This window comes from Solanum pennellii, chromosome 1 (assembly GCF_001406875.1).
Source record: "Solanum pennellii chromosome 1, SPENNV200".
NCBI classification, from domain to species: Eukaryota; Viridiplantae; Streptophyta; class Magnoliopsida; order Solanales; family Solanaceae; genus Solanum; species Solanum pennellii.
This window is the reverse complement of record NC_028637.1, coordinates 99,629,011-99,655,302: the sequence shown is the minus strand read 5'-3', so window position 1 is coordinate 99,655,302 and position 26,292 is coordinate 99,629,011. Positions and strand designations below refer to the sequence as shown.

The 26,292-nt window shown below is 34.3% G+C and overlaps 5 protein-coding genes and 1 long non-coding RNA gene across 6 annotated transcripts; 2 read left to right on the top strand and 4 right to left on the bottom strand.

The window, feature by feature from the left end:
* Window positions 1–1,129: 1,129 nt before the first annotated feature.
* On the bottom strand, window positions 1,130–4,928 carry LOC107012794. Its single transcript, XM_015212725.2, has 7 exons — window positions 4,704–4,928; window positions 4,366–4,460; window positions 3,190–3,269; window positions 3,046–3,101; window positions 2,828–2,940; window positions 1,825–1,883; window positions 1,130–1,596 (listed from the first exon to the last, which is right to left on the bottom strand). The coding sequence occupies exons 1-7, from the start codon at window positions 4,810–4,812 to the stop codon at window positions 1,299–1,301; spliced, it is 810 nt and encodes a 269-aa protein (XP_015068211.1). The 5' UTR covers window positions 4,813–4,928; the 3' UTR covers window positions 1,130–1,298.
* Window positions 4,929–6,611: 1,683 nt separating this feature from the next.
* Window positions 6,612–9,552, bottom strand: LOC107005985 (coleoptile phototropism protein 1-like). Its single transcript, XM_015204646.2, has 4 exons — window positions 8,743–9,552; window positions 8,579–8,648; window positions 7,252–8,337; window positions 6,612–7,162 (listed from the first exon to the last, which is right to left on the bottom strand). Exons 1-4 carry the CDS (start codon window positions 8,862–8,864, stop codon window positions 6,788–6,790), a joined length of 1,653 nt encoding a protein of 550 aa, XP_015060132.1. The 5' UTR covers window positions 8,865–9,552; the 3' UTR covers window positions 6,612–6,787.
* Window positions 8,751–13,824, top strand: LOC114077314. The gene is made up of 2 exons (XR_003578499.1): window positions 8,751–8,875; window positions 13,509–13,824. It is a non-coding gene; the product is annotated as an uncharacterized LOC114077314 (long non-coding RNA).
* LOC107006128 (alpha-crystallin domain-containing protein 22.3) lies at window positions 10,852–14,942 on the bottom strand. The gene is made up of 4 exons (XM_015204780.2): window positions 14,685–14,942; window positions 12,652–13,070; window positions 11,480–11,755; window positions 10,852–11,198 (listed from the first exon to the last, which is right to left on the bottom strand). The coding sequence occupies exons 1-3, from the start codon at window positions 14,699–14,701 to the stop codon at window positions 11,499–11,501; spliced, it is 693 nt and encodes a 230-aa protein (XP_015060266.1). The 5' UTR covers window positions 14,702–14,942; the 3' UTR covers window positions 10,852–11,198; window positions 11,480–11,498.
* Window positions 14,943–16,940: 1,998 nt separating this feature from the next.
* LOC107021321 (cation/calcium exchanger 5) lies at window positions 16,941–22,090 on the top strand. Its single transcript, XM_015221997.2, has 2 exons — window positions 16,941–17,932; window positions 20,973–22,090. The coding sequence occupies exons 1-2, from the start codon at window positions 17,030–17,032 to the stop codon at window positions 21,735–21,737; spliced, it is 1,668 nt and encodes a 555-aa protein (XP_015077483.1). The 5' UTR covers window positions 16,941–17,029; the 3' UTR covers window positions 21,738–22,090.
* Window positions 22,091–22,200: 110 nt separating this feature from the next.
* LOC107028607 (increased DNA methylation 2) lies at window positions 22,201–24,832 on the bottom strand. The gene is made up of 3 exons (XM_015229743.2): window positions 24,727–24,832; window positions 22,799–24,042; window positions 22,201–22,639 (listed from the first exon to the last, which is right to left on the bottom strand). Exons 2-3 carry the CDS (start codon window positions 24,006–24,008, stop codon window positions 22,401–22,403), a joined length of 1,449 nt encoding a protein of 482 aa, XP_015085229.1. The 5' UTR covers window positions 24,009–24,042; window positions 24,727–24,832; the 3' UTR covers window positions 22,201–22,400.
* Window positions 24,833–26,292: the final 1,460 nt, after the last annotated feature.

The following is a 26,292-nucleotide window of genomic DNA, read 5'->3' as shown; positions in this document are numbered from 1 at the left end:
TCTGTCCTTAATTACTTGTCCACTTCTCCTTTTATAATTGTTCTTAATTACTTGTCCAATTAGACAAATCAATAAAATACAATTTTTTTACATATTATATCCTCAATTAAATGACTGATTACATTAAAAATATAAAATTTTTCATCCACTTTCATAATTAATTGGGTAAAATACTAAAATTCACTATATCATTAATTGTTTTCTTAATAGGTCTGTCAATTTAAAAGTGAACAAATAATTAAGAATAGTGAAAATATGTAATGTAATGTGTCATCAATTTAAATACGAGAACTAATGGAAAATGGAGACAAGAAAAATAAAGATAAATCGAATTCAGATGATATATGAATTACTTTCTCTCTCTTAATTTAATTATGTGTTTACTTCAGGTACAATATGTTAAATATGTTTTTTCAGACTTGGAGGTCCGCCCACCAATTTTGACCAATTCAGTATCCAACTTGTCAATTTGGAAACCTAAATATTTTAAAACCTTTAGTTGTATACGATAAATCTATTTCAGTGTTGTTTGGGTCGAATAATTTATAAAAAAGTTGCAAATCACATATATATCACTACTTGTTCTTGCTTAATTTGCATCTTTCTTGCTAATTTTACTACTTTTAGACCACTTATTGGGGAACCGTCAATTAGTGCCTAATTGACTTTCATTTTAGCACCGTAGAGTTTTTTATTTATTTAGTTTTTTCATTTAACTATGAATTCATGATACACAATTCACAAGATGGTTCTAAGGCATGAGAATAAAAAGGATAAATTGAAATCTGATAACTGATTAGTTGTCAAACTTGGCCAATTGGCCGTCTAAATAGAGAATATTGTCCCATTCTTGACTTTTATATTCATATACATTACTGAAACCAGCCAACCATGTTTGTTTAATCTTTTCTATGCTTCTTGCTATAGCATGGAGATTGAATGTTTAGTCACAAGATGTGATGTAAACATATCCAGAGTCAATTGGAAAATCGTTGTAGTGAACTCAAACAAGTCAAGAAGAACAGCATATGAGTTGTACATGCCTGCAACTCCAGATAAAAAATTGGCAGGTAGATGTACAATAAGAGGCAACATTTGGAACTTGCAATTTTAGTACGACGCAACAATATTAAGCAAGCTAACCTCAAACATCATATTTGCGAGTAGTGAAGAGCCTAAAAGGGACAAGGCCGTGGATGTGTGAAATAGCAAACATATAATCAAAGATTTACAAACTGTGCCTGCACCAGCTAAAATATGTCAAGTGAGGTTGAACTTAAGATTCAAGGACAAAAAATCTATTCATTTCCATCAGAAACCTCATCAAACAAGTACAAATAGGGAACCAAAGGGGCATGTTCAACTGGTTCTCCTACCTCACTCTCCCCCATCATTTCAGGAATTTTCCAACCCAAATGCTGGATATAAACTCTATCAAAAGCATCAACAGTCAAAGAAGAAGCCAGAAATAGTTCTAACTCGTTCACAAATCGATCAGTTCGGCCTGTTAGGAAAGGTCTTGTTGCTTCAGATACCATGATCTTGAACTCTTCTTGCTTTGCTTGAGGAGCAACTTTTATATGCTTTTGCTCATTTCTGCAGATTAACCAGCAGAGAGATATTCATCTTATATTATAAATGCATAATGACAACCAATTAAGCAAACATGACAACAAAAACTTTTTAGGTAACAAATTTTCAAGAAAATGCCATTTAATTTTCTCTAGAGCTGTTAGCCTTCTTTTTTCTTTTTGGTAAAAAGAGGTTAGCTTGATGGTGGCAAGTTCAATGCATGTGAAATCAACTATTTACAGCACACAGTACCTTCTAAATGAATCAATCACACCAAGTATATGATGTACAATAATATCTACATCTTCTTCCTGCAGGATGCACAAAAGAATCAAACTTAGCAAAACTGTCATACAATAAAGTTCTACCAGATGTTACAAAGATGATTGAATTATGACATATTAGTTTAATGTTAGTCCTTAAGCGTACTTTGATAACTATTGCAATAAGAATGACATGATCGATAACCACCAAAGTTGTCCATGGGTGCCATTTTACGACTTTCAGTCACAGCAATCAAGGAAAGAAAGTTTGAATAGGTTGCCATATTCAGGCTATTTTCTAATGTTCTAGACAACTATGATGTGTTCTCAACAAATCATTTTGTGACAAATTGGGATCAAAATGACATAAATTCATGTTGAATATTTTTAATATAAGCTCTTTATAGTTCCAAGTTCTACTCTTTGGGGAGGAAATAGGCATATAGGAAGCCAGTTGCCTACTTGCCAACGATGAGAAATGGGTTGTTGATGATAACTAGCTTTTTCACGTATCAGAGGAGTATAGACAGTTTTACCTTCACACTGCAGTGATATATCCCAGCGACTTCAACCTTATTCTGAATGGAAAACTGGCCAGTTACACCATATTTACTTCAACTGAAGACTAATTAAAGATTGACTAAGAAATACCCATGGATTTGCTGGTTCTATAGACAGTTTCCTATTGGTTGCAAATTAGTATTCACCTCTACCTTACAAAGAACACAAGGAACTTGTTCGGTCTGGAAATAAAAAAGGTTTTCATCTCCATACTTCAGCTATAAAAACAGAAAACAAGCAATGCAAGAAACAGGTTATCAGTAAGTTGTTTTCTCTGTGGAACATTAAATATGCTTCTTATTTTTTGTGATTCAAGGATTCATCATCTTTATTGACCATCATAATCAAAAGCTCTTAAGAGAGTGAGTTAGAAGTGCAGTCTATATTGAAGATTAAAACATTTAATCAACAAAAAGATGAGACTGAAGGACCTGAGTCAAAGACTGGATTTCTCTTCTCAACCAACTTATAAGCCAAGGATTGGGCTGAAGGTACTTCTGCAACTTCCAATAACGTAGCACATTGAATTTGTCGAATAGGCCCCCTGCAGAACTACCGAACTTCAAGTTCTTGGAAGCAAAGTGATGACTCATAAAAGATATCCGGTAGAAATGGCTAAAATTTAAGCCAATGATGGAAAACACTTTACCTTCATCGGTATAGTAGCACTGCAATCTATACTTGTGAGATTTTGTGAAGAAGCCACTGGTTTACAAATGTCATATAAAGGAGCTCAAGACGTTAACCTAGAATAGTAACAAACGAAGCAGACAAGTATAGAGAACTTTACTACCTATTGTCCAAGTTTTCATTTACAGAATGTTGTTGAAAAAACCCTCCACTATAGCTCCGTATAATAGAAAAATTCTCTGTCTGCAAAATAGATAAAGAAGAATGTTGATTTGCAAAAGAAATCCAGCAGAAAATATTTTATATTAATAATAGAAGAGTTCAGAAATTTTGTCATTTCTAAGAAGAGTCAGAAATATACTGATTTCAGAAGTACCAAGTATAATAAATATAGAATCCTCCAGAAAAGCGAAATGAAAAACAAAAGGTGTCAGCTTTCGAATTTTATAAGTTATTCTGAATAAAAATTCATTCATATGTTTTTTTAAAAAATAATGCATCACTTTGCACATGTATCTGTAGTCTAGTGCTTGCCTCTTAATAAGAAAGTCCCTGGTTGAAGAGGTGCTGCCTTAGCACATTAACTCAGAGTGAGAAGGCACATAACTCGAGCTTTATCAAGCTATAAACAAAATTACTGCCTGTAATGGAAAATTTCCTGTCTTTTTGAGTCTCCTTTTTGTTTTGGAGAAAGTGTTGATACCATCAAACAACGAAAACATACCCAATGTGATACAATACGTCAAAGATAATATGTAAAAAAAATCCACGTTTCTTTCATTTCTGTTCCCAGATACAAATGTCCCCACCAGCAAAATTTAGACAAGCAACTCCAGAACATTCAATAGGCAAACAAAAGTCAGAAAGAGTATCTAAGGGGACCAAAATCTGATTAAGTTCAGTAAAACATATACAAATTAATTGCATATATTTATGCACATCTCCAATCTATCCACTTTGGTATTTCAACACTGTGTTCAAGGCTCCACGGCAAAACTCTTCTGATCAAGCAAAAAGTTTGTAAGACCAAATATCTAATCCCTTGGTCTTGACCACACAAGTCTCTGTGATACAACTATATGGATGTTAGTACTAGAATCCTCTCAAATTCATCTTAACAGAAAATGTTTCATTTTTCTCAAGGTTCCTGCATAGTAAAACACTATTACGCAAAAGCGTGGCATCTAGAAGGAATCATATCACTGTTATAATAGTTCATCAATCAATGCCCTAAAAATTTAGTCATATAAAATTGCTAAAATTCCTGAGAGGTATCTACTTTTGCCAATACACTTAGACGAAATAGGAACCAACAAGAATAATAAAACAGGTTTCGAACCTTACATAAAGGACACTTCACCGAAGCAGGTGCACGAGAGTGCTTACTCGAAACCACTTTTATCCAACGCAGAATGCAGCTGTAGCAAAATTTGTCTGCAGAAAAACATGATTGGATTAAGCACTTACAAACTGATTTATTTATAAAAAACAATCCACAAATAGCAAAAAGAGATAAAAGAAAAGCAACTGAATTAGGGCTTAAAACTTATGAAATTGCATCTAAACAATTGAAGCAACTGAATTAGGGCTTAACACTTATGAAATTGCATCAAAACAATTGACTGCTTATAAAACTACAAGAAGATATGTGTAAAACTAAAAAGAAAAGAAACGTACGGAAACATTGATTCAAGTAGGACTCTTCGGTAACTGGTGCAAGACAAATCGGGCACGGGTTTGGGTCGGAGGACGGTAGCTCCGCCGCGTTTCCGCCGTCTTCAGCCATCGCCAACTGCCAAAATCTAACGGAAACGTCGTGAAAGAACTACCGCAATTTCCCCTTTTTTCTAAATTAGCCCCAAGAAGTTTTGTTGAATATTCTTTTAAGTCACAAGTGTTCCAATAAATATAGTATCACTTGTTGGATAGAAACAAGATTAATAACTTAAAAGATCCATTTCACTGTATGTAAGGTTAAAAAATTAAATTATAATTTTGAATTCGTATATTTAAATATGATATATGTCGTCATTTTTTCTATTAATATGTATGATAGTAAGTCATTTTATCATAATTATCATCACATATTATCATATTAATGTTTTTCACTCTACTAGTTCAATTTGTTAATATTTTAAAAGTTATTTAACTTTTAGTTATGCAAAGTTCAAGAATCACTCATCTCTAAAATCATTCTCGAAAATCACCTCTAAGTTATAAGGTCCATTGACATATCATTCAAGCAACCTGCCTTCAAAAAAACATAGAGTACTCTGGTACCGGTTCAATGTTAAACAACTCAATTTTTGGCCAAAAATATTATTTTATTATATTCCAAACTTAAATTATATCTTTAAAATATAATTTTTAGTAAAAAACATCTTTTAATTGCATCACAAACTTAAATTACATCCTTAGAATATGATTGTTAGCAGAATATATCTTTTAACTATACCACAAGGCTTAATTACATCTTTAAAGTAATATTTTTAGCAGAAAACATCCTTTAAATATTTGTAAGTGAACAACTTTCATCCTTTTGTTAGATATTATAAAAACACTAAGGAATCTTATGAAAACATGAGCAATTAATCTGACTATCAACAAAAGTTATTACACATAATTTCATTACTTTCTACAAAGTTCTTGTAAAATATAAAAAAATCTTAGACATTGTTGCTTATGGAAACTAAAAATGATTGAAAAGTGTGAGCATACATGATTTGCCTTTTTCGTAATGAAAAAAAGTTGAAGATTAATTATTTTTGTCTTTTTTTTAACCAATTAAATTAATAGATTTTTGGGTCAATCTAATATCGAAGTGACCAAAATATTGATTATGTCTCGTATTTGAGTTTCATTCTATATTATTAAAAGGGGAAGTCTCCAACAAATGTCGCTTCTAGCATATTCAATTGAGAAGAAACATATTTAAACTAGTAATATTTTTAATTAAAATCATATTAAAAATGAATGAAAAACGGTCAAATTAAAAGATTTTGCATAATTCTTAACTCAATTATGAAAAAGTTCACGATAATATTCTTGACATTTTTAAGAATAATAATTAGGATGGGACGACTTATATTTTTGTGCGATATTCAAGTAGAAGGGTGAACATTTGTTCACTTTAAAATACTTGAAGAATGTTTTATGATAAGAATGATACTTTAAGGATGTAGTTTGAGTTTGAGGTATAGTTTAAGGATGAGTTTGGCCAAAAAACTCAAAATAATTAATCTCCAACTTCTTTCCGTTACGAAAAAGCCAAATCATGTACGCTCACACATTTCAATCATTTTTAGTTTCCATAAGCAACAGTGTCTAAGATTTCTTATATTTTTCAAGAACTACTTACAGAAAGTAATAAATTATGCATAATAACTTTTGTTGATAGTCACGTTAACTATTCATGTTTTCGTAAGATCCCTTAATATTTTGACAATATCTAACAAAAAGATGAAAGTAGTTCACTTACAAATACTTAAAGGATGTTTTCTGCTAAAAATGATATTTTAAGGATATAATTTAAGTTTGGGATATAGTTAAAAGATGTTTTCTGTTAAAAATGATACTTTGACGATGTAGTTTAAGTTTGGAGTATAGTTGAAGAATGTTTTTGGCCAAAAACTCTTAAACAACTATTCCTACTACCAGACTAATAAGGGGAAATCTCATCAACCAAACCAGCTTGAGTTCAACAAACTGAAACTACATTGTCCAAACTTTCACTTCACTAAACAGACATGAAGCATAACAAACTAACAACAGACAGCTTTCTTTGTTCGCCGCTGAAGTTCCATCCTACGCTGTTGCAGTTCACCAACTTGAGCCTTTAACATCTCAAGCTCTTGTTTTATCGCTTTCATTTCCTTCTGGGAGGAATTAATCCAATTCTTGCGAAAACCGCTGCTGACTTCCATTATATTTTGTGATTTAGCTGTCTGGTAACTTGAACCATCTGAAGTTAGTAACCTCATCATATTGACTTGCTCAAGAAGTATAAGTTGTGTCCTGATGTTATCCGGCAGCCTATCATTCTTCAAGGCATGTATTTGCGCTTCCTGTGATAACTTATGGTGCTCCATTTTTCTGCATATGCTTCTTCTTTCTTCTTCAGTTAGGTCAGGATGTTCCTGCAATAAGTCATTTCATTTCAATTTCCAAGAAATGCTGAATCTTTTCTTTTGAGATTGGAGGAAAAGAGAAAATGTGTTATGCATACCTTGAGGTACATGTCTATCGACCTATATAGGTTGTCATCACAAAATCTTGCTTCTTTGGGCAATGCATTTACAAGAGAGTCAAAGCTTCTTGCTACAAGGTTCTCATCCCTCGCTATGAGGGCGAGGTAGTCGTTCACTAGCCTCCCAACAACACACATTCTTGACTTGGGATTGTTTGATGCAAGAGAAACATAAGCTTCTATCACTTGAACAACAATATCCACGTCGAAAAGAGTTGTACTGTTCCTGACTAGAAGGTCTTTAGCACTGCATTTTTCCAGCATGAGCGCTATTCTTGTCTTGAGATGATCTCTTAATTTGGGATTGATATTCATAATTAGCCCAATCTTGTACAGATGAAGCAGAAAATTGCTGGAAACTGAGTCTTCTTCAGCAGGAAGCACCCTTATCAAACATTCAGTTGTCACTCTTTGTAGCTGGATGGACAATTCTTGATCTTTCAATTTATCTTGTGAAACTGTGATTTGAGAAATCCACTTCTTTGTCCAGTGAGCTATACATGACCCCACAAGTTCTGGCTTAATCTCTCTCTTTTTTATCAATGAAATTACTTCGATAAAATGATCTATCCGAAGGGATGAAAAATCATTGAAAAACCAATTGCCACACAACTTCATCAACTTGGTTGTATCATCTGCTGCAACATTCACTAAAACTTCATCATCTCCTATACTCTCAGAGCAAGCTTTCCAAGAAATGGCTTCCGTGCAACGTTTGACAATGTGCAAGTCTTTAGACCACGATGAAACTGATTCACAGCTTTTCAAGATCCTGAATGTGTCTTTCCACGAAGAAAGAATTACGTAGCTAAGGAATGCCTCTGCTTTAGAAATTAGATTTCCTTGGTGAAGTTCATCATTCATTTCCAAGAAATGAGCAGCACAATACAGTGGGGCAACATTTGAAGCTGTAGCTTTGATCTTCAGTCCATAGCAAAACTTCACTACTAACTCAAAGATTTTAGCGCCACCAGGAATTGTGTCAATCTGAACTCTAGTATAGTTGTTTCCATTCCTTTCGAATACCAATCTGTTAAGGTATCCACTTCTTGAAACCACGGAAAGCTGAAAGTTGACAAGAATAACTTAAAGAAGTTCCATAGAAAGCATAGTTTATAAACTTCATAACACAAAAATATAACTCTTAAGAATGCCTATTCCATCTAGTTTACCAAATATTAGTCGAAAAATTGGAAAGATCAGTCACATAAAAAGCAGAAAGCTAAAACATGGTGCAATTTTGAACATTATATATTTGGGATTTTCCTTTCTATTAGAGAAATGGACAGTGTAGCTGTGTGTGTACCTTATGCAAGTGGAAGCTTTGGTCTCTAATTTCTACTATCAAATCACTTGGTATTTTTGTTTGGACATACCTGCACCAGTGTTGTCACATTCATTAGCCACTGCAGAGGATTAAAACTTAAATCACTATCACTTCAACAAAAACAAAAATCAGATGTACTCTACCAGTTCTTGTTTCTTCTTTCCACAGACTCTGCCACCATACTGCCACTGGCTGGATAAATCACACAGTGATTTCTCTTTTCGACAAATATAGATTCACCAGTTACTGGATTTTCTTTCACCATATCTTCAGCAGGTATACTATCCCTTTAGTTTCCTCTATACTAAACTATACACTATATTCTTCTTTGCAATATTATATAATTCCATCACCATAGTGTCCCTTTCATGCATTGAATTTTTAAGAGTGCTAATTAATTTAGGAATTTTAGGAACCAGTCTTTCTTTTAGTCCTTTAGTCAACAATCACTTTCTTCCTAAAGGGATGTGTAATACTACTGACTCGAAACACAAAATTTGCATAACAGACGTAGTATTTACACAAATATAATATCAACAGTACTAATCGATGACGTTTTCTATTTCTCTAATGATCTTTTCTCACCTAAACTGAACTTTCATCTACTGGACTTCGTCAAGAAATCAAATCTACCTGCCAGGATTGATAAGAGGTAAATTTCAAGTTCTTAAATTTAAAGGTCCGTGAAAATAATATTCCACAACACTTTGTTCCAACAGTCATGACAAGAATCATGAGTTCTCAGTTTAAATTTCAGCCACAAAATATTAGGTGATTCCTTTCCATGTATTCAAGCTTAGGTGAACAAAGTTACCCGATATATGTGGTAGTGGAAGGTAACTAATTGTATAGAATGACAAATTAATACTATAAAATAAATATAGTAGCTACCGTTTAATTTATTTGTGTTCCATAGCAAACTGTTTGTCAGTCCCTCTCTCACTCGTATTCTCGCTCGCCATTCTCCCTCTCTCGCTCGCTTCCTTCTTTCACCTCTCTCGCTTTATACTAGAATTGTATAAATTGTGTTTCTAATTGTATAAAGCGAGAGAAAATTGTAAATACACATGCAAATACATATCTCTCCGTCTTATACACTTATAATTATACAATTAAAGTACTTCCCTGCCCAAGTCTCTTTTATCTTTCTCTCTTTCTCGTTTTATACAAATTAAAATTGTATATAATTTCTCTTTTTCTTGTTTTATACAATTCGATTCAATTGTTATTCCCTGCCCAAGTCTCTTTTGTCTTTTCTCCCTTTCTCGTTTTATACAAATTCAAATTGTACATAATCGTTCTGTACACTTATAATTATACAATTCGTTTTATATACTTCGTTTTATACAATTCTCTACCCAAGTCTTTTTCTCTTTCTCGTTTTATACAATTCGCTTCAATTGTATGTGTGTAGCAAATTATACATATATATGTTTGCTATGGAGCGCAATTATACAAATTTTGCTATAGCAAACAAATATGAATTTTATGTTTGCTATATGTGAAAGTTACCCTAACAAATAACCCCTGGAATTAGTCGAGGTGCAAGTAAATTAGCCTGACATGACGGTTATATAGGTGTAAATGAGTGGCGGAGATGTAAACACTTGGTGAAGTATACACAGTACTACGTACCCAAGTGAGGATCTTGAATTGAATCTTTCATGGCTCAACTACACAACTACTCCTATTAATGGCTCAACTACTATTAGTCCCCAAAAGAATAACCAACCACAAAAAAGATTGCAGGACACTGCAATTATTACTACATCTCAAACACAGTATATATGATAGAAATTGAAATGTGGTATTTATGATACAGGAATATTTCTGTTTACTGATATTTATTTGATTCCCTTCATTGATGAGGTTTTTGATACTTTTGTCATCAGCATTATGTGTCATATTCATGCTCAAAGGTGGTAGTACACTCTCTTCTCTATTGGATTGTTTACCTGACATTAGATTAGTAGTTTGGTACTAGTTCCGTTTTCAATTTGAATGTCTTACTTTCATTTTAATTATAACAAAATATGCATTGCTACATTACTATTTACGGACTAACATTTAATAGATATTTTAGCATTACCAAGCCGCATTATAGTACAATAGAAGAAAAATATTTCTAAATATAAAATAGTTAAAACATTTTCTTCTGTACTTAAACCACTACGTGATAAATTTCCAAAAAGGTTGTTCCCGGTGAGCAAGTCTCCGATTTGGTGCAAACTACAGGATATAACAGTAGCATGGAAAACAAATCAAACAGCAAGGACCAAATACTTGGTCTTCAAATACAAAAACAAAATCCTCTAGTTTGGACAGGCAATGGGGATAGAGTGCTGAGACAAAAGTGAAATCGCAATCGCGGGGATAAGCTGATTTCGTAGACGTGGAACCCAAACTCCCCATTCAGTAAAAGTGGCCCAGTTTGGTAAGCTATGGCCTTAGTAAGTCTTAACAATGGAAAGAACAAAAAGACATACACACAAAAGAACTAAAGTATGATGCAAAAATAAGGCCTAAAGCTGCACAGAGGTCCTGAAATCAACAGCAGCATTGCTCCTAGTCTTCTCAAATTTGGCCTCTCTCCTACCATCTACAAACAAAAAGAAAATAAGTTTCAGGGAGAGACTTTTCTTTAATGCTGACTATGAATGATAACTATTTCAACGTACAAAAACCAAAACAATACAAAGTTCATTCATAGTCAAAAACTAAGCAGTGATTGTTCATAGATCAAGAAGCAATATGGTTAAATGACAAAATCAGTAATGCTATAATAGCCAATATGGTTAGCATAAGAAAGTGGGGAAGGGCATAGGTACAACTGTTAAATGCAATTCCACACTAAGTACTTTGGACTGAAGAGGTACTTACCAAGCTGAAAGATTCTGATCTAAATACCCCTTAAGGGACCTGTTCTTTTTTTCACAACTCCTTCAAATATCCCATCAGATCCAAAAACACAATTCAAGTTTTGATGATCAATTGGACCTGGTAGCTGGAATGAAACAGAAAATTCTCCCGGTGGGCATAGGTTTTGAGTTTGCATCTTAAAAACCATGTTGTCCCTGCGAACCATGTTCTCTCCGGTCTCGCTCACTCCTTTTATGACGATCGCCCCATTAGGTCCAACATCACAGCGAAACACTCCTGTAACCACATGAACGGGAAGATCTCTTAATCATCAATTGGATTCACAAGGATGCAGTTTGAAATTCATTGATCGCATAAAAAGAACAGATTAAATGATGGATTACAATCAGTTTGAGGAAACATAGAGAGCCCTTCTGTGGAATCAAAACAAGAGCAGGCCAATGTTATAAACAAAAACATGCATTAAAAAAACCAAGGACTTGCTGATGTTTTATAGTAAAGTTCCATATTTGAAATATAACACATCCACATTAAGCTAAAAGCAAGCATTTACTGGAGATGAGGTCTTTAAGTCTAAACCTCCTGGTTTTTTGGATATCAATTGTTCTTTATGCATTAATTTCATATTCAAGTTTCAGTATGAAATGAAGGGACATATTGAGAAAAAGTAAACCACAGATTTTATCCAAGTAAGGTGGAGTATGCAGCATGTTTATCAACAAGGTTATCAGCAAGTTATCCCACAATGTAGTATATGGGTAACCTATCCCATCACTATGGCAAAAATGGTGGGGTAAATAATCCAAGGACTACCTAATACCTCCAACCAAACATAGGATAAAATAATCCTATAATTTATCGTAGAACTATTATACCCTATACCTCACACCAAACAATTCCTAAGGGTTCGTTTGGTTGGAAACAAGTTATTCAAGGATAACTTGTCATGGGATAACTTATCCCACCATGTATATGGGGTAACTTATCCCATCACTATGATATAAGTTATCCCAAACATGGCAACCAAACAAGATAAAAATTTTTTATCCCATCACTATTTCCTTATCCAATCGCTGTTCTTTTTAATCCTCCACACCAAACAAACCCTAAGAGTTATATAAATATTTGATAATTTTCTACTTAAGAAAATCTTACTCATATGTAAAACTTACTTTCATCCCTTGTGACGCCAGGGAGTGAAACACGAAATACATAGTCATCCTCGGATTCAGCAATATCAACTGATCCAACAAGTGGTCCAACCTTTCCCAATAAAGCAGATCCAGTCAGTGCAACCCCACCATTAGCACAATTTATGAGATTATCCCACTCCTCTCTGGCTGGACAAGCAGTGAAAAAAATCATTGCAGGCTGACCCCCAGCATGCAGCTGAGAGCTGATATGCTTGGAATTAGCTTCAACTTGGACTGAACCAGTATTAATGTCTGATGACACTGAAGAATGATAACCGTATGGAAGAGGAGGGCCTGTATATGGAACACAACTTATGGGTGCCACATTAAGTGGTTCTGAATGCAGCGGAGTTGAACCATTATTTTCACCATAATTCGGCAAAGAAGTCTGAGAAGCTCTGAAATGCACATGAAAAATGCAACATCAGTTTCCATTATGATAATCGCTAGAATAAAAAAAAAACCTTACTTGACATATAAAAAGTTTGCTCTTCATTGGACCTAAAATCAATGTAATAAGAGCCTCACTGGAGTAAGCAAATACAGTTCCTATGATGCAAAAGTACAAAATGGTTTCTTTACGATTTAAGAAAAAGTTTTTATTTCATTTTGTGTGCCAGTGGAAGCATGAGCAGGCAAGAGATAGAGAGATCAAAATAGAAGTACCCTCTTAAATGAAAGCATATCCATGATTGCATATAAAGAATAACTTATTTTCTGAAACTGAATTTTTTTTTTTTTGAACTGTATGAAGTTTAACTCATTTTCTATTCACCTATTCACAGTCTGTCCTTAGTTCTGTTTTTCTAGTTGAATTATGACAAATCTTTTGGCAGGTGACCATGCCATTGCTTTTCAAGCTTATACCTGCTGTAATTCACCTTGGTGTGCTGCTTAGGTGGTTCCCACCTGATAGTCTTAGTGAGGTAATTACCTTGATGGTCATGCCACAAGGACAGAGATTCGCCAATAGCACTAATTTAGGCTCATGGTTTGACTGGTTTTCACTTGAAGATTCGCCATTAGCACTAGTTTAGGCTCATGGTTTGACTGGTTTTCACTTGTTATATGTTCACATGGTCTTTCTTCCCTTATCAATAACGAGTTTGTGTATGTCAGAATCATTGAAAGTATATTGTTACGATTATTTTTTAATTAGACTTTGTTAGATTTTATATGTAGTAAATGGCTAATGAACTATCCAGAGACAGATCTTGTTCTATTTAACAAGATGCATCTTTCCATTCCAGTTCCACGTAGAATTAAGAAAATGTACCTTCTGTCCTAGGCAATTTCGCTGCGTTCAATTAGTTCTACAAACAGACAGTTCATTTTGGTACCTATTAAAAACCCATGGTCTCACTCAAACCCAAAAGCTAGTTCATCAGAAAAGGACTGCCTACGACCATATAAAGAGACCTCCAATCCCTCAATCCCTAAGACAGACGATGTGGGACTCAACACCCCGCACACCCAAGACTGGACATCTGGAACGCAGACTAAAAAAGATGGGCACTCAACATTGGTGAATAATGATTGAGATGCTTCTGGCTCTTAAACCATGACCTGTGACTCAACAGTACCTTTTCCCAAAGCAGCAAAATACACAGAACAAACCCCAAAAAAAGAACCAACAAACAATGAATCAGCCATACATTCTTCAACAATTTTCACCAAATGAAATATTGTCTCAAGAAAACTCTTCTATACACCTTAATAGCACACAACTATTAACAAGATTTCATCTTCCCAGCATACCCTTAACTGAACTTACTAAAAATTAGCTTTTGAACAAACAACTGTATAACTGTATTTAAAAGATTTTGACCAGAAAAATGGTTACTTTCAGCATTGCGAAAGTGGCCAAAATCACTCAAAAAATAAAAAAAAAAATCAACATCTTCCTTAGGAATATGCTATTTTAGGGTTTCTACTCTCACCATATTGTGTAAAATGAAATCTAAACTAAACAGCTATGTAAGATATGAATGAAAAAGATAGACTACTGATACCTCCAAGGAGATTCCATCAGAAAGTTGTTGGAAGAAAAAATTTGAGAAATTCAACAGTGAGGTAGATTCCGGCGATACCCAGATGCAGACAAGCGTCCAACTCTGACGGAGACCTAGGGATAGCTGGTAAAAAATCAGCGAGCGGCAAAAATCCAAAGATGGAAATTTATTTGAATTTCTTTTCCTCAAGAGCTGTTCTGTACTTTATGTTTTAGGGATTCTGTATTTATAGAGTGTTGAAAGCCCTTGGCCCCTTGCTGACTTTTGTTCTGTGTGGTTTGGTGGACTATATAATACAAAAATTAATGAATGCATTAGCTTTGATTTAGAAAAATGGAAATATTTTTTTAATAGAATCTATCAAATAACTTGAAAAAAATGTAACTAGTCCCTATTATTAAGGTTAATTTGCTTTTTTTTATAAGATCTAATATATGTATACGTTTAATCATAAATTAAATTTAAATTTTGATTAGATAATTTTTTATTCAAATTTTAATAATATCCCTATTGCTTCTGTAGATGGAAGATCGAAGCATGTTTCTCTATAGTTTTGATGTCAAAGATGGGGAAGAAGGGGGTGATTGAGCCCTATGAGCAAGTTAGCGACTTCTCAAAGCTTGATGATAATTTTTGTAGGAAAAAAATGCTTTCAAGTGGGAGTCTCATCTGGGTGACTGATTCAGTCGCTTTCGAGAATTCAGATTGACGAATAGCGAGATAGCATACTTGTATGATTGCTTTAAAATTGACCACTGATTGATCACTTTTAACTCTTAGGACGGATTATTAGACAATTTGAAATTATGACCTTTTAACCTTTTCAAGTTGTCAAATATTGATTAGGATTAATTTGTAAATTTTTGAGACTTCAACTCACAAATACAATTCGCGACACAAGTTTAAAAAATTATTTTATATATATTCCATTCATAATCCAAAATGACTCTCTATATGGTTTCTTAAATAATTAACATCTTTGGAAGCATAGCTTCTTAATATTTCTCAAATTTATTTTTTAAATCTATAAGATAATAATAGAATATGTAGATTTCAACCATTCACTAGGAAAAGTAATGATCTCTTTAAGCTTTAATAAGTTTTTGCCATTCATTTAAATTTTGGTGGATAAATTTTTTTTTTGTTGATAAATATATCATATGTATTTATTAGCATAAACTTAAACATCTTTTCCCTATCTACCTAAGTTTGGGGAATGAAATTAATTATACGCAATTTGCTTGTTAAACTTATGTGAAAATATTATTATTGATCAAGTGGTTAATATCTTTTATCTCCAATCTTGAGGTCATAAGTTTGAGACAACAAAGAGAATACAATTTAGGAGCCTACAAGGAGGGAAAAAAATATTTAATTATAATTTTCTCAAAGGTTAAAAGCATTTTAAATTGTTAATTTATTGTATAGTTTTTAAATATGTGAATGTTATTTAAAAATATTTGAAGTATTTAAAAATGTATAGTTTTTAAATATGTGAATGTTATTTAAAAATGTTTGAAGTATTTATATAAATATAATCATAGTTCGAGCTAAGTGTTCGAATCATCATACTAATATTTTCACATAAAACGAGACAAATAAAAATATAACTTGTTTTCATATTGTATGAAAAAAATCATACAAACGCACATAATATTCACAGAGTAAACATAAAGGTTGGAGAATATCAAATCTTTACGAATACATCTTGAGTGAAAAAGAGAAATCAAGTTAAATAATTAAAGAAAAATAGTAACTCGATGAGATAGATTAGAAAAACAATAAGAAATGAAATAATAGAAGAGTTAGGTGCACAAACAAATTCGCATGAACATTATCTCACTAATTCTTGTACTTATGGACTTAATTAGAGCTTTTCTATTGACTAGCACCTTACGATTATTAATTAACAGAAAATTTATTTACTTCAAATTCACACATTAGTAAGGTACTATAACACTAATATACCCCTTTTTAGAACATCTAGCTAATCTTTACTTACTTAAACTTTTGGTTATGTAATATACATATTCAAGTACTCTTGTAAAAAATTTTCGAATATATTTAATTTTGATAACTTCATTTATTTTGTATATTATCTATTAACATTCAAATTGGTTGTAAAATAATTTTTTAAAATTTAACCTCATATAGATTCAACTGTATTATTTTTAATTTTAGCTTACAGTATTTTAATTTAATCCCTAAACGGATCTAGTGATCCCACAGGGCAGAGAAATTATAGACTCCATTATTTGTAAACACGAAAACGCGTTAAAAAGGTACACAAAAACAAAGCGAGTGTTGAAAAAGCGCGATCTTCAACTTCAATATTCTGGAATGGCATGGCCTTCAATTTCTCATGCTTCAACACCACTGTAATCTCACTGATTCTCATCATCACTGTCCTCTTCTTCTTCATCGTCCTCCCGCTTCCCCAATATTCATCAAATCCAATTCACAAATCTCCACTAATTCCCCACAGGTTTCTTTTGGATGCCACCATTTTTGAAGAAAAATCCGACCATTTTGTGTGTTCGACCAGCAATTTCACTGACTCCAATGGAATCTTTAACTACTTTTCCTTGCACTATTGTCTCTTCCAAGAAAACCCATTTCTTTCCATCCCATTTTTCGCCCTCTGTGTATTTCTACAGTTCTACATCCTTATCAAGACTGCCCAAGATTACTTTTCTGTTGTGGTTACTAAGCTTTCTACGCATCTTAGGTTGTCGCCTTCTATGGGTGCAGTGACCCTTTTGGCTTTAGGTAATGGTGCGCCTGATGTTTTTGCATCTGTGGCTGCAGTTAGGGGAGGTCAAGCCAGAACTGGGTTTGGGGCGATTCTTTCAGCAGGGACTTTTGTCTCTGCTTTTGTGGTTGGGTTTGTGGCGATTTACGCGGCACCTTTTGCTGTTGATCCTGCTCCATTTGTGAGGGATGTGATGTTTTATTTGACTGCCGCTTTGTTTCTTTTTTATGTCTACTTAAGTGCTGAGATTTTCCTCTGGCAAGCTATTGGGTTTGTTGCGTTTTATCTCTTCTTTGTTGGATTTGTATTTTGGATGGACTTGGGGATGGGTGGTGCCAAAGAGAAGGGGGGTAAGTTTGGAGGTGAGGTGGGTTTGGTTAGAAGTGATGAAGTTCATATAGGGATTGTTGAGTTCGATTCTGAAAAAGGCAAAGTTATGGGTACTCTAGAAGATGGAAAGAGGCATACGACGGGTTCATCACACCTTTTTGGAAAGGTATGTCCTAAATTTTGCTTATAGTTCTTGGTTTTCTCTTTTTCTTCATTAAACTAAACACATATATGGAAATGCAAGTTCAGTGAATTATTCATCTTAGCTGGAAATTGTATTGACATTTGAAAGATGATTTATTCAGCATCTTGTAACCAAGTTAGGAGGTTAAAATTTCTTACTTTTGTGGTTTGTGACCTTTGTCTGTATACCTGTTGTGCTCTAATTATCAACAAACTAATTGGTATGAAATTCTAAGGAGAAGAAGATTGACCATGTGATGGACCAAAAAGACAAAAGAATAAAATGAGAAATTGATGCGAGATGATAAAGGGCTACTAGATTTGTTGTCATTCTTCCTGTCTAGAAACTATTTGGTTCTGTTGTGCATTGCTGTGAAATATTTGTAACCCCATTGAATTATCAAGATCAAACTGCAACCTTGTACTAGCTCCGAAGTCTTGACAGAGGAAATGTTTGGTGGGTTAGTGTCTTGTATTATCAACATGACATAATCACATAAATAATCCACCCTATTATGTTGATTTATGTTACTTCAAAAACTGTGGTATATGCTGCCATCTAGAATTTTGAAGCACATCTGATACACAGTGCGGATGATTGCTGAAAACTGGCCCCACATTCTGTGCCATAAGTTATATCTTCTCCTTGAAGAATTCTCTTTGGGAATTAACAATGCTGAATGTCAGTTGTGTTGACCGTAATGGTCTTGACAAATGATGGTGCAAAGCTACCTGGCTAGGTGCTTCTAGCACCCTCAAAAGTAAACCATCTGAGATGGCAAGCTTTTCAAGGTTCAGAATGATTTGGTGGGGGAACTCTGCATTGACTATAGCAGGTGGTCACAAATTTTGGAACTAGGGAAATTATCTAAATAATATTTGAGTGTTAGTGTTGAATTATGCAACAAAACAGCTTTGGCTTCAGTTCTGTACTTCTGTATTATTTTTTCAATCTTGGAGTGTACCAAGCCAGGATGTAACTGGCGATTAAGTAAGATAACTAAATAGAACCATGATGGATAGGGTTAAGGCAGCGCTATTCGTCGTTGGCTAGAAATAATCATCTAGCATTATGGTTAGTCTTATCCTGCATCTAATGATGACAAGCATAGATGATTTTCCTTCCTTGTGTGTTCCTCGGGCATCCATTATTCATGCAGACAAGCAAACTTTTACTCCCTCCATTCCCTGTTACTTGTCCATTTTGCATTTTGCATTTCCTTTAAGAAATCATTAATTAAGTGTTTATTTAACTAAATTATCCTTATAAATGGTACTTTGAAAATTTAAATGTCTATTAATACTTCAATTAGTTTGGGAAACGGTTACTTAATGATGAAAAAATGGAAAAAGATACTAATTGATTCTCTCTTGCTTATGCCTAAAAGAACTAGTAAAAAGGAAAATTTATTTTTAGTATATTGGACAAGTAAAAGAGAACAGAGGGAGTCCTAGATACTTGGACGGTAAGTTGGAGGATATTGGGGTCTAATTTTACCCTTTTTAGTAATTTCAGAATATATGGAAAGTGATTTTTCTTGTTCATGCAAACAACAACATATGCTGTGAAGAGTTAAATATCCTTTTAGTACAAAACTCAAGACTCTGTAACACAGTAACAGATAACACCAAATAACAAAAATGCTCCCAAGCACTTTTTCCTAGGTGGCTTCTAAGATCCCTTCTTTGATTTCTAGAGCCCCTTCTCTGGTGGTTCTCTGCCATTGGAATCTCTTCCTTCTCTTGCCTTTTCTTTCCGGTAGCATTTACTTAGAACATGGAGTGGTTATATTTCAGACAGAATCTTATGATCTTACAGAACCAGTATCTGCTTCAGAGGTATGGTTTCGAGTTGGTGGAGAGTACAGTGATGTCTATCGGACATATGATATTGAGCAGGGGAGCTTTGCTTTGGTTATGCAAAAGATTAGAAGGAAGCTTCTGAAAGCAGGGGGGGAAACTTCAAATCTGAGAGATGCAGAGACATTTCGACATATGTTTATTGCTCCCTGAAGTTCAATAAGTACCATCGATTTATTTCTGTAGTCACACTGACGGGAGTAGATCAGTAATTATTATTTCAGAAAATGCATTTAATAAGGGACGACAAGATCTAGTAATAAAAGTGGAAAACTTCATTGAGAGAAAATTAGAGAAGCAAGGAGAATTTATTAGAAAAAGGAAATTAAATCTGAATACAATCATTGAGAAGGGGGATTATGAGGCAGCTCTTCGTAACAATAATGTAGCCTGAGCACACCTTAAATGGTGCAGTCCCCGACGTGACACTGGCCATAATGGATGTCAAAATGTGGAATGAACTGCATCTCCATGCTTTTCAAGTGCAAGGAAGGAAATGAATAGGGGGCAAGCAACTGACAAACAGAAGAGCATGCCTAAGAAGTTGGATTGCACTCCTTCTGGAAGTTAATTTTTATATCAAGCCATAAGAATTATGATGACCATAGCATTTCTCATGGCTCTAAACTCTAAATCAATAATAAATGTCACATCCAAACATACCAAGTATCTTTTGATAAGTGAGTGTGTTTTATGTGGGAATATGTTCTCAGCTTTCTACTTACACCATGGAACTCTAGTATTGTGTGCTTTTGAAGTCTTTTAGGTGCTTCTTGAGATCCCTGCATACTGACCATTTATCTGCAAGCATGCCTGTTTTAGGTACAGATATTTTATCATCTGGGTTCTAGCTAGTTGTTTATCATGGGCCTAGTCAAGGATATTCTTTTCCCTATTGGTTCGGACGTATCTTGCATTGTGCTTGGTTGTCTATGTTAACTTCTGTAATTCAGCAATATTTTTAAAGAAATGTTCTTATGGAAGCTAGTTGCTTCTTTCTGCAATCCATGTTATTGACTAGATCACTCGTGAAGAATCCATCAGGCGCACACTAAATCCATGCTTCTATTTTATGGATTTTGATGGTGTTCACAGCATCTCAGTTTAGTGTGTAGCTATTTTAATATTTTCATTTTGACATTTTAATACTTCTTTTTTGACAGGTCTCTCTAATCTGGAAACTTCCTGTCTCGATGCTCCTTAGGCTTACCATACCACAGACTGCACCTTCTGAATGGAATAGCTTCTATTTATCTGCCAACATTGCTCTCTGCCCCCTCCTTCTTCTGTTTTCCTGCAAATCTTTTGTGCCATTAAATCATCCAATCTCTTTCCTTCTCTCAGACACCCATTTGCCTCTTTGGTTCATTGTACTTTGTGCTACGTGTTCTTTGGCTATTGTACATTTCATTGTTGAAAAGGAGGCCCCTAAAACTGAGCAAATGCCTGCAGTTGTTATAGCATTTGTTATGAGTGTATTTTGGATCTCCACAGTTGCTGGGGAACTTCTCAACTGTCTTGCCGTTCTCGGAGAGCTCCTGAAACTGCCTGCTGCCTTTCTTGGTTTAACGGTGCTTGCATGGGGAAACTCAGTTGGTGATCTTGTTGCAGACGTGGCTGTTGCAAAGGCTGGCCAACCGGCCATGGCCATGGCTGGATGTTTTGCTGGGCCAATGTTTAACATGCTTTTTGGTCTTGGAACTGCTTTGGTTATGCAGACAGCAAATGTATATCCAGAAGCTTATGAGCTTCATCTCCACGTGAGTATCGTGGTTGCTTTTGTTTTCTTGCTATTGAGCTTGATGGGATCTTTGCTTTTAGTGACTTGGAATAGGTTCCGGGTGCCAAGATTCTGGGGATTTTGCCTAGTAGGACTCTATGTTGTATTCATGGTAATAAGCCTGATCATTGCCACGTTCTCTGCCTGAGTTTTGGCGAGACAATTGATTCATCCATCACTGGTCTGGAACCATGCGGGGGCTGCTAAACTCTTGAAGATGAAGTAGGTGGCAAGTGCGCCTTTACCACAATATCTAGGAAATGGTTATGTTGATAGCCTTCATTCACTAATCAGTTAAAGATCTTATTGGCTTCCATTCAAGAACATAATAATTCATTTTGTTTCAGTTCATTGTGGAGTGAGTAAAGTGAGCTGGAAAGCATAATCCACTGGTTGTATAGTAAATTTCATGTAAGCCAGTACTTTTTTTCTTGTGAAATTCAACAGAATTTTAGAGAAAAATGCTTAACTTCGTATTTATGCAGAACTACTCGAATCATACTATTATTTTTTTTAAAAATAGAGTACTGCTTAGCTCTCTGGATAAACGTTATTATTGTTGATTTTGTGTTACGTGATCAGTTGTCATAATTAAGGAAGACTAAGTAATGTAGATTTTACACCCAGATTGATCTTTAAATGTGGGTCAGCCTGTTTAAGCTTTTTACACCTTACCTTACTTGTAATTGAACAGGTAAGTTGGTTGCATTCACACCAAATTACTATTATCATAGAGATAAGCTAGGTTGCAATTTGTACAGGTACTAACAACCTAATTAACAAGACACTAATTTACCCTATCCTATTGAGATTATGTTTCTGCTTTCAATACGATTCCCTCGAGAATTCCATCAGTGCCAAATATACCAGAAAATGCTTGAGGGTCAACTGGGCCTGGCAGCTTGAAAGAGATGGTGAAATTTCCTGTTGGACATAGGTTCTGAGTTTGCATCTCGAATACTTGAGAGTACTTGTGGACTGTCCTATCACCAGTTGTCATTCCCTTAATCAATACTTTACCATCAATCTCCACTTCACAAGTAAATTCTCCTGCGTTTACCATAGATTTTGAACAAATTAGTAACTGGGACTAATTGCAAATCCATATTGTAAAAAGGATTTTGCAGATCAAATATGTCGAGAATTAGTAACTGGGACTAATTGCAAATTCAGATGTGAAAAATATTTTAGATCATGATTGTAACTTACTTTCATCTCTCTGTACTCCAGGGAGTGATACACGGAACAAGTAAGCGTCCTCACTTTCTCCTACATCCAAGAGCCCGAGAACTGGTCCTATCTTACCCTTCGCTGCACTCCCAGCCACTGAAAATCCACTTTTAGTAGCAGCAACAATGTTACTTAGCTCCTCCATAGAAGGGCAAGAAGCAAGGAAGACAATGCTAAGCTCTGAGTCGTCAGAGTTGGTGTGCTTTGATGATGGACCCATAGACTCTTCCGCCAGAGGACTGACATCCTTAAAGAGGCTACTAAAAGGAGTATCATCAGATTTTTTAGAGTTATGCGCATCAGTAAACTGGCTGACAGCATCATTCTTCAAGAGACTTCTACAAAGTGTAGTGTCAAATTGTCGATTGCGATGAGGTGGCATATTACTACATGAGCCATCATTCAAGAGACTACTAAAAGGTCTAGTGTCAGATTGTCCATTGCTATCAGGTGGCACACCATTAAATGGTTCATCAGAAGCATCCTTCAAAAGACTAGTAAAAGACATATAGTCAAATTGTTCATTGTCAAGTGGTAAATCCTTAAACGGCTCAGTACTTGAAGGTATCTCCTTATATGGTAAGCTACTAGCAGCTAATGATGCATATTGGAGGATATCACCAGGATTGGATATCTCCGTGTTTCGAATATTAGTTAGAGCTTCGTAATCAACATCGGCTTGTGATTTTGTGCAATCTTTGTCCATGACCAGATGTTCTAGACCAGTGAGCTTCTTGAACCTCTTAACACTATCTGGTTCAATATAACTGGTATCAGGGTCATTGATGAACACAATGTTTGCAATAACATTATACACATCACAGCATAAATGGGGATGCAGGCTGGGATGAAACAGATCACAGAACCGAGGATAAGCTGCTGGTTGTTTACGGTAAAGAGTAGGAAGCTTTCCATGAAAGTACTGGTGCAGCCACGGTTGTGCCAGGACAACAGACCGATCCGCCTTTCTCAATGCATGATAGTAAACCCTTTCTACTTCTATGGTTCTTAGGCATGAACCAGCTAATTGATTGGAACTGTATGGAGGTAAGCCTAGACCCTTTCTTTGCAAAACTGACCTTTTGGGATATTCTACCGGGATATCTGGTCCAAAGAAGGTTCCAATGATGAAGTAAAGGAGGAAAAACTGATCATCCGTTGGAACCAATCCAGTGAAGTTGTTGTCCATGCTCGATGGAAAGAGTAAGAACTCTGTGATTAATCTGTTTCAGATGAAATGAAACAGATAAAAATATTGCACTCTAGACTTGTGTAAAAAACACGGTTGAAACATATACAATGAAGACAGTAAGTAGTGGGAAAAAAAAGAAAGTAAACACTAAGATTGATGATATGTGATTATAGCTTGAAGCAAGTTCAAAAGATCAATTATATGGAGTTTTTCCCATCTATTACCGTAGATGGATTTCGCAAACGGAAGGTCGAAATCAAGAATGATTTTGATGGTTAGGACGACAAAGACACACAAAAGGATTAGTAATTGAGATTCTGTAAGTCATCCATGAGGATATTTTTGTACATAAAAAGGGGAGTAAATGCAACAGAGCATTTTCCAAATATATAGTTTAGGCTGCCTATCTGTTTTGACCTAAAGTTGCTTCACTAGACTGGATTTAAGCAGGTACAAACACAAATTAAGAGCAATTTCGATACTAGATCAACAAATTGGTAAGTCACATCCACATGCAACAACTCATTGATGATTCTTACATGCAAGAACACTAAAAACATGATAGTACAAATCCAGAATCAGAGAAAAATTGACAAAAAAAAAGAGAAGAAGACATCAAGTGAAGTGTAAAATTAGGATATATAAAATGTAACATACAACTACTCTATGTTTTTTCCAAAATGAGAAATCAATAAGTGAAGTGTAGAAAGCATACCACAATGATTCTCCTTCTCCAGAGAGTAATTTGAACTATTTGCTAGTGCCACAAAAGAAAGCAACGAGTTTTTTCAGAAATCAGTCATCCCAATCACTGCCACGCGTCCTTTATTTGGTTATGCAATATAATTGGTAAATAATATTATATAAGAATTGTTTTTTCTTATACGGTAAATAGCATTTAGTTCTGCCCTTTGATTTTATCAAACTTCCATTTGCTTCTTTGATTTTTTATTTTTTTTAAAAATGTGCATCGTAAATTAAATTAATTTACTTTAGTTTGAGTTTTTCTATTTTAATTTGATTTAATTCAGTATTTTTGAATCGATTTACCATGTGACTGAAAAACAAAATAAGGATAAAGTATAAAATATTTAGAAATTTAAGAGGAAAGACTCAAAATAGTCCATCATCTTTGGGTTAAGACTCAAAGTGATCCTTAAATTTTCACATAGAGTACTAATAGTCCCTCATATTTGCAATATTGGTGCACTTTTGGTCCTCTCCTAAAATTTAATTTTGTCCAAAATTTTATATAAGGAATGTCCAATCGTCTTTTTATATATATAATAGAAATAATAACTTTATCAGATAGAAATGATAAGAAAAACACCTTATTCTGTTCACGAGAAATATTACTGCCCCTAAACTAAAAACATTTTAACATATGAATTTGCAGGAAAAGAAAAAATTGTAATATTGCACGTGAAATTATCGTGATGAACCTCTCGACTTTACCTACAATATGATTTCTACTAAATAAAACAAAGTGTTTTGCTTCTCAGATTCTTTCATATGGAATTGTTCTTTCTACTAAATATATAAAATGACGATTGAACATCCCATACATAGGTCATCGATAAAATCAATGCAAAAAAATAGGTAAAATTATGAAGGAGGATCAAAAGTATACCAATATTGTAAACAAGAGGGACTATTATTGCTCCATGTGAAAACTCAAGGATCACTTTGAGTCTTAGCCCAAAGAAGAGGAACTATTTTGATCCTTTCCTCAATTTAAAACAATGCTAAGGAATGATGCGTCTCACTGTGGAACACTTATTGTGTTAACTAAAACACTATACTTATCTTTATCAAGAACATTGTGCCTCCAACTATTTCTCAAGAAAAACAAGTACGAAGACGGTTCATTTACATAATGTACTTGGTAGAAATATGTTTGAGTTTCTCTTAAAAATTAATATTTGAAGTTAACTATTGAACTGTACATTTATTATTACATTGATTTGTTCATGAATGATTTAATTGTTAGTTAAATTTTTTAAAATCAAAGTTCGCTTCTTCGTTGCACCGATGTTTTCAAAACCTTACATCGAACACTGAATATAAGAATCAAAATTTTAAAAAAATAACACCGAACAGAAAAATAGAAGAACCAAATCACTTCGATTCGGTTTTCTGGTTTTCCGGAGGCAGATATCCCCAATTGCTGGGACATTGTTATCCTTATCGTTCAAAAATTAGAGCATATATTCATTTTATATACTATCAGATATACACATATCGCAATCTTATATACCAAATAAAAATTTATTAAATACCG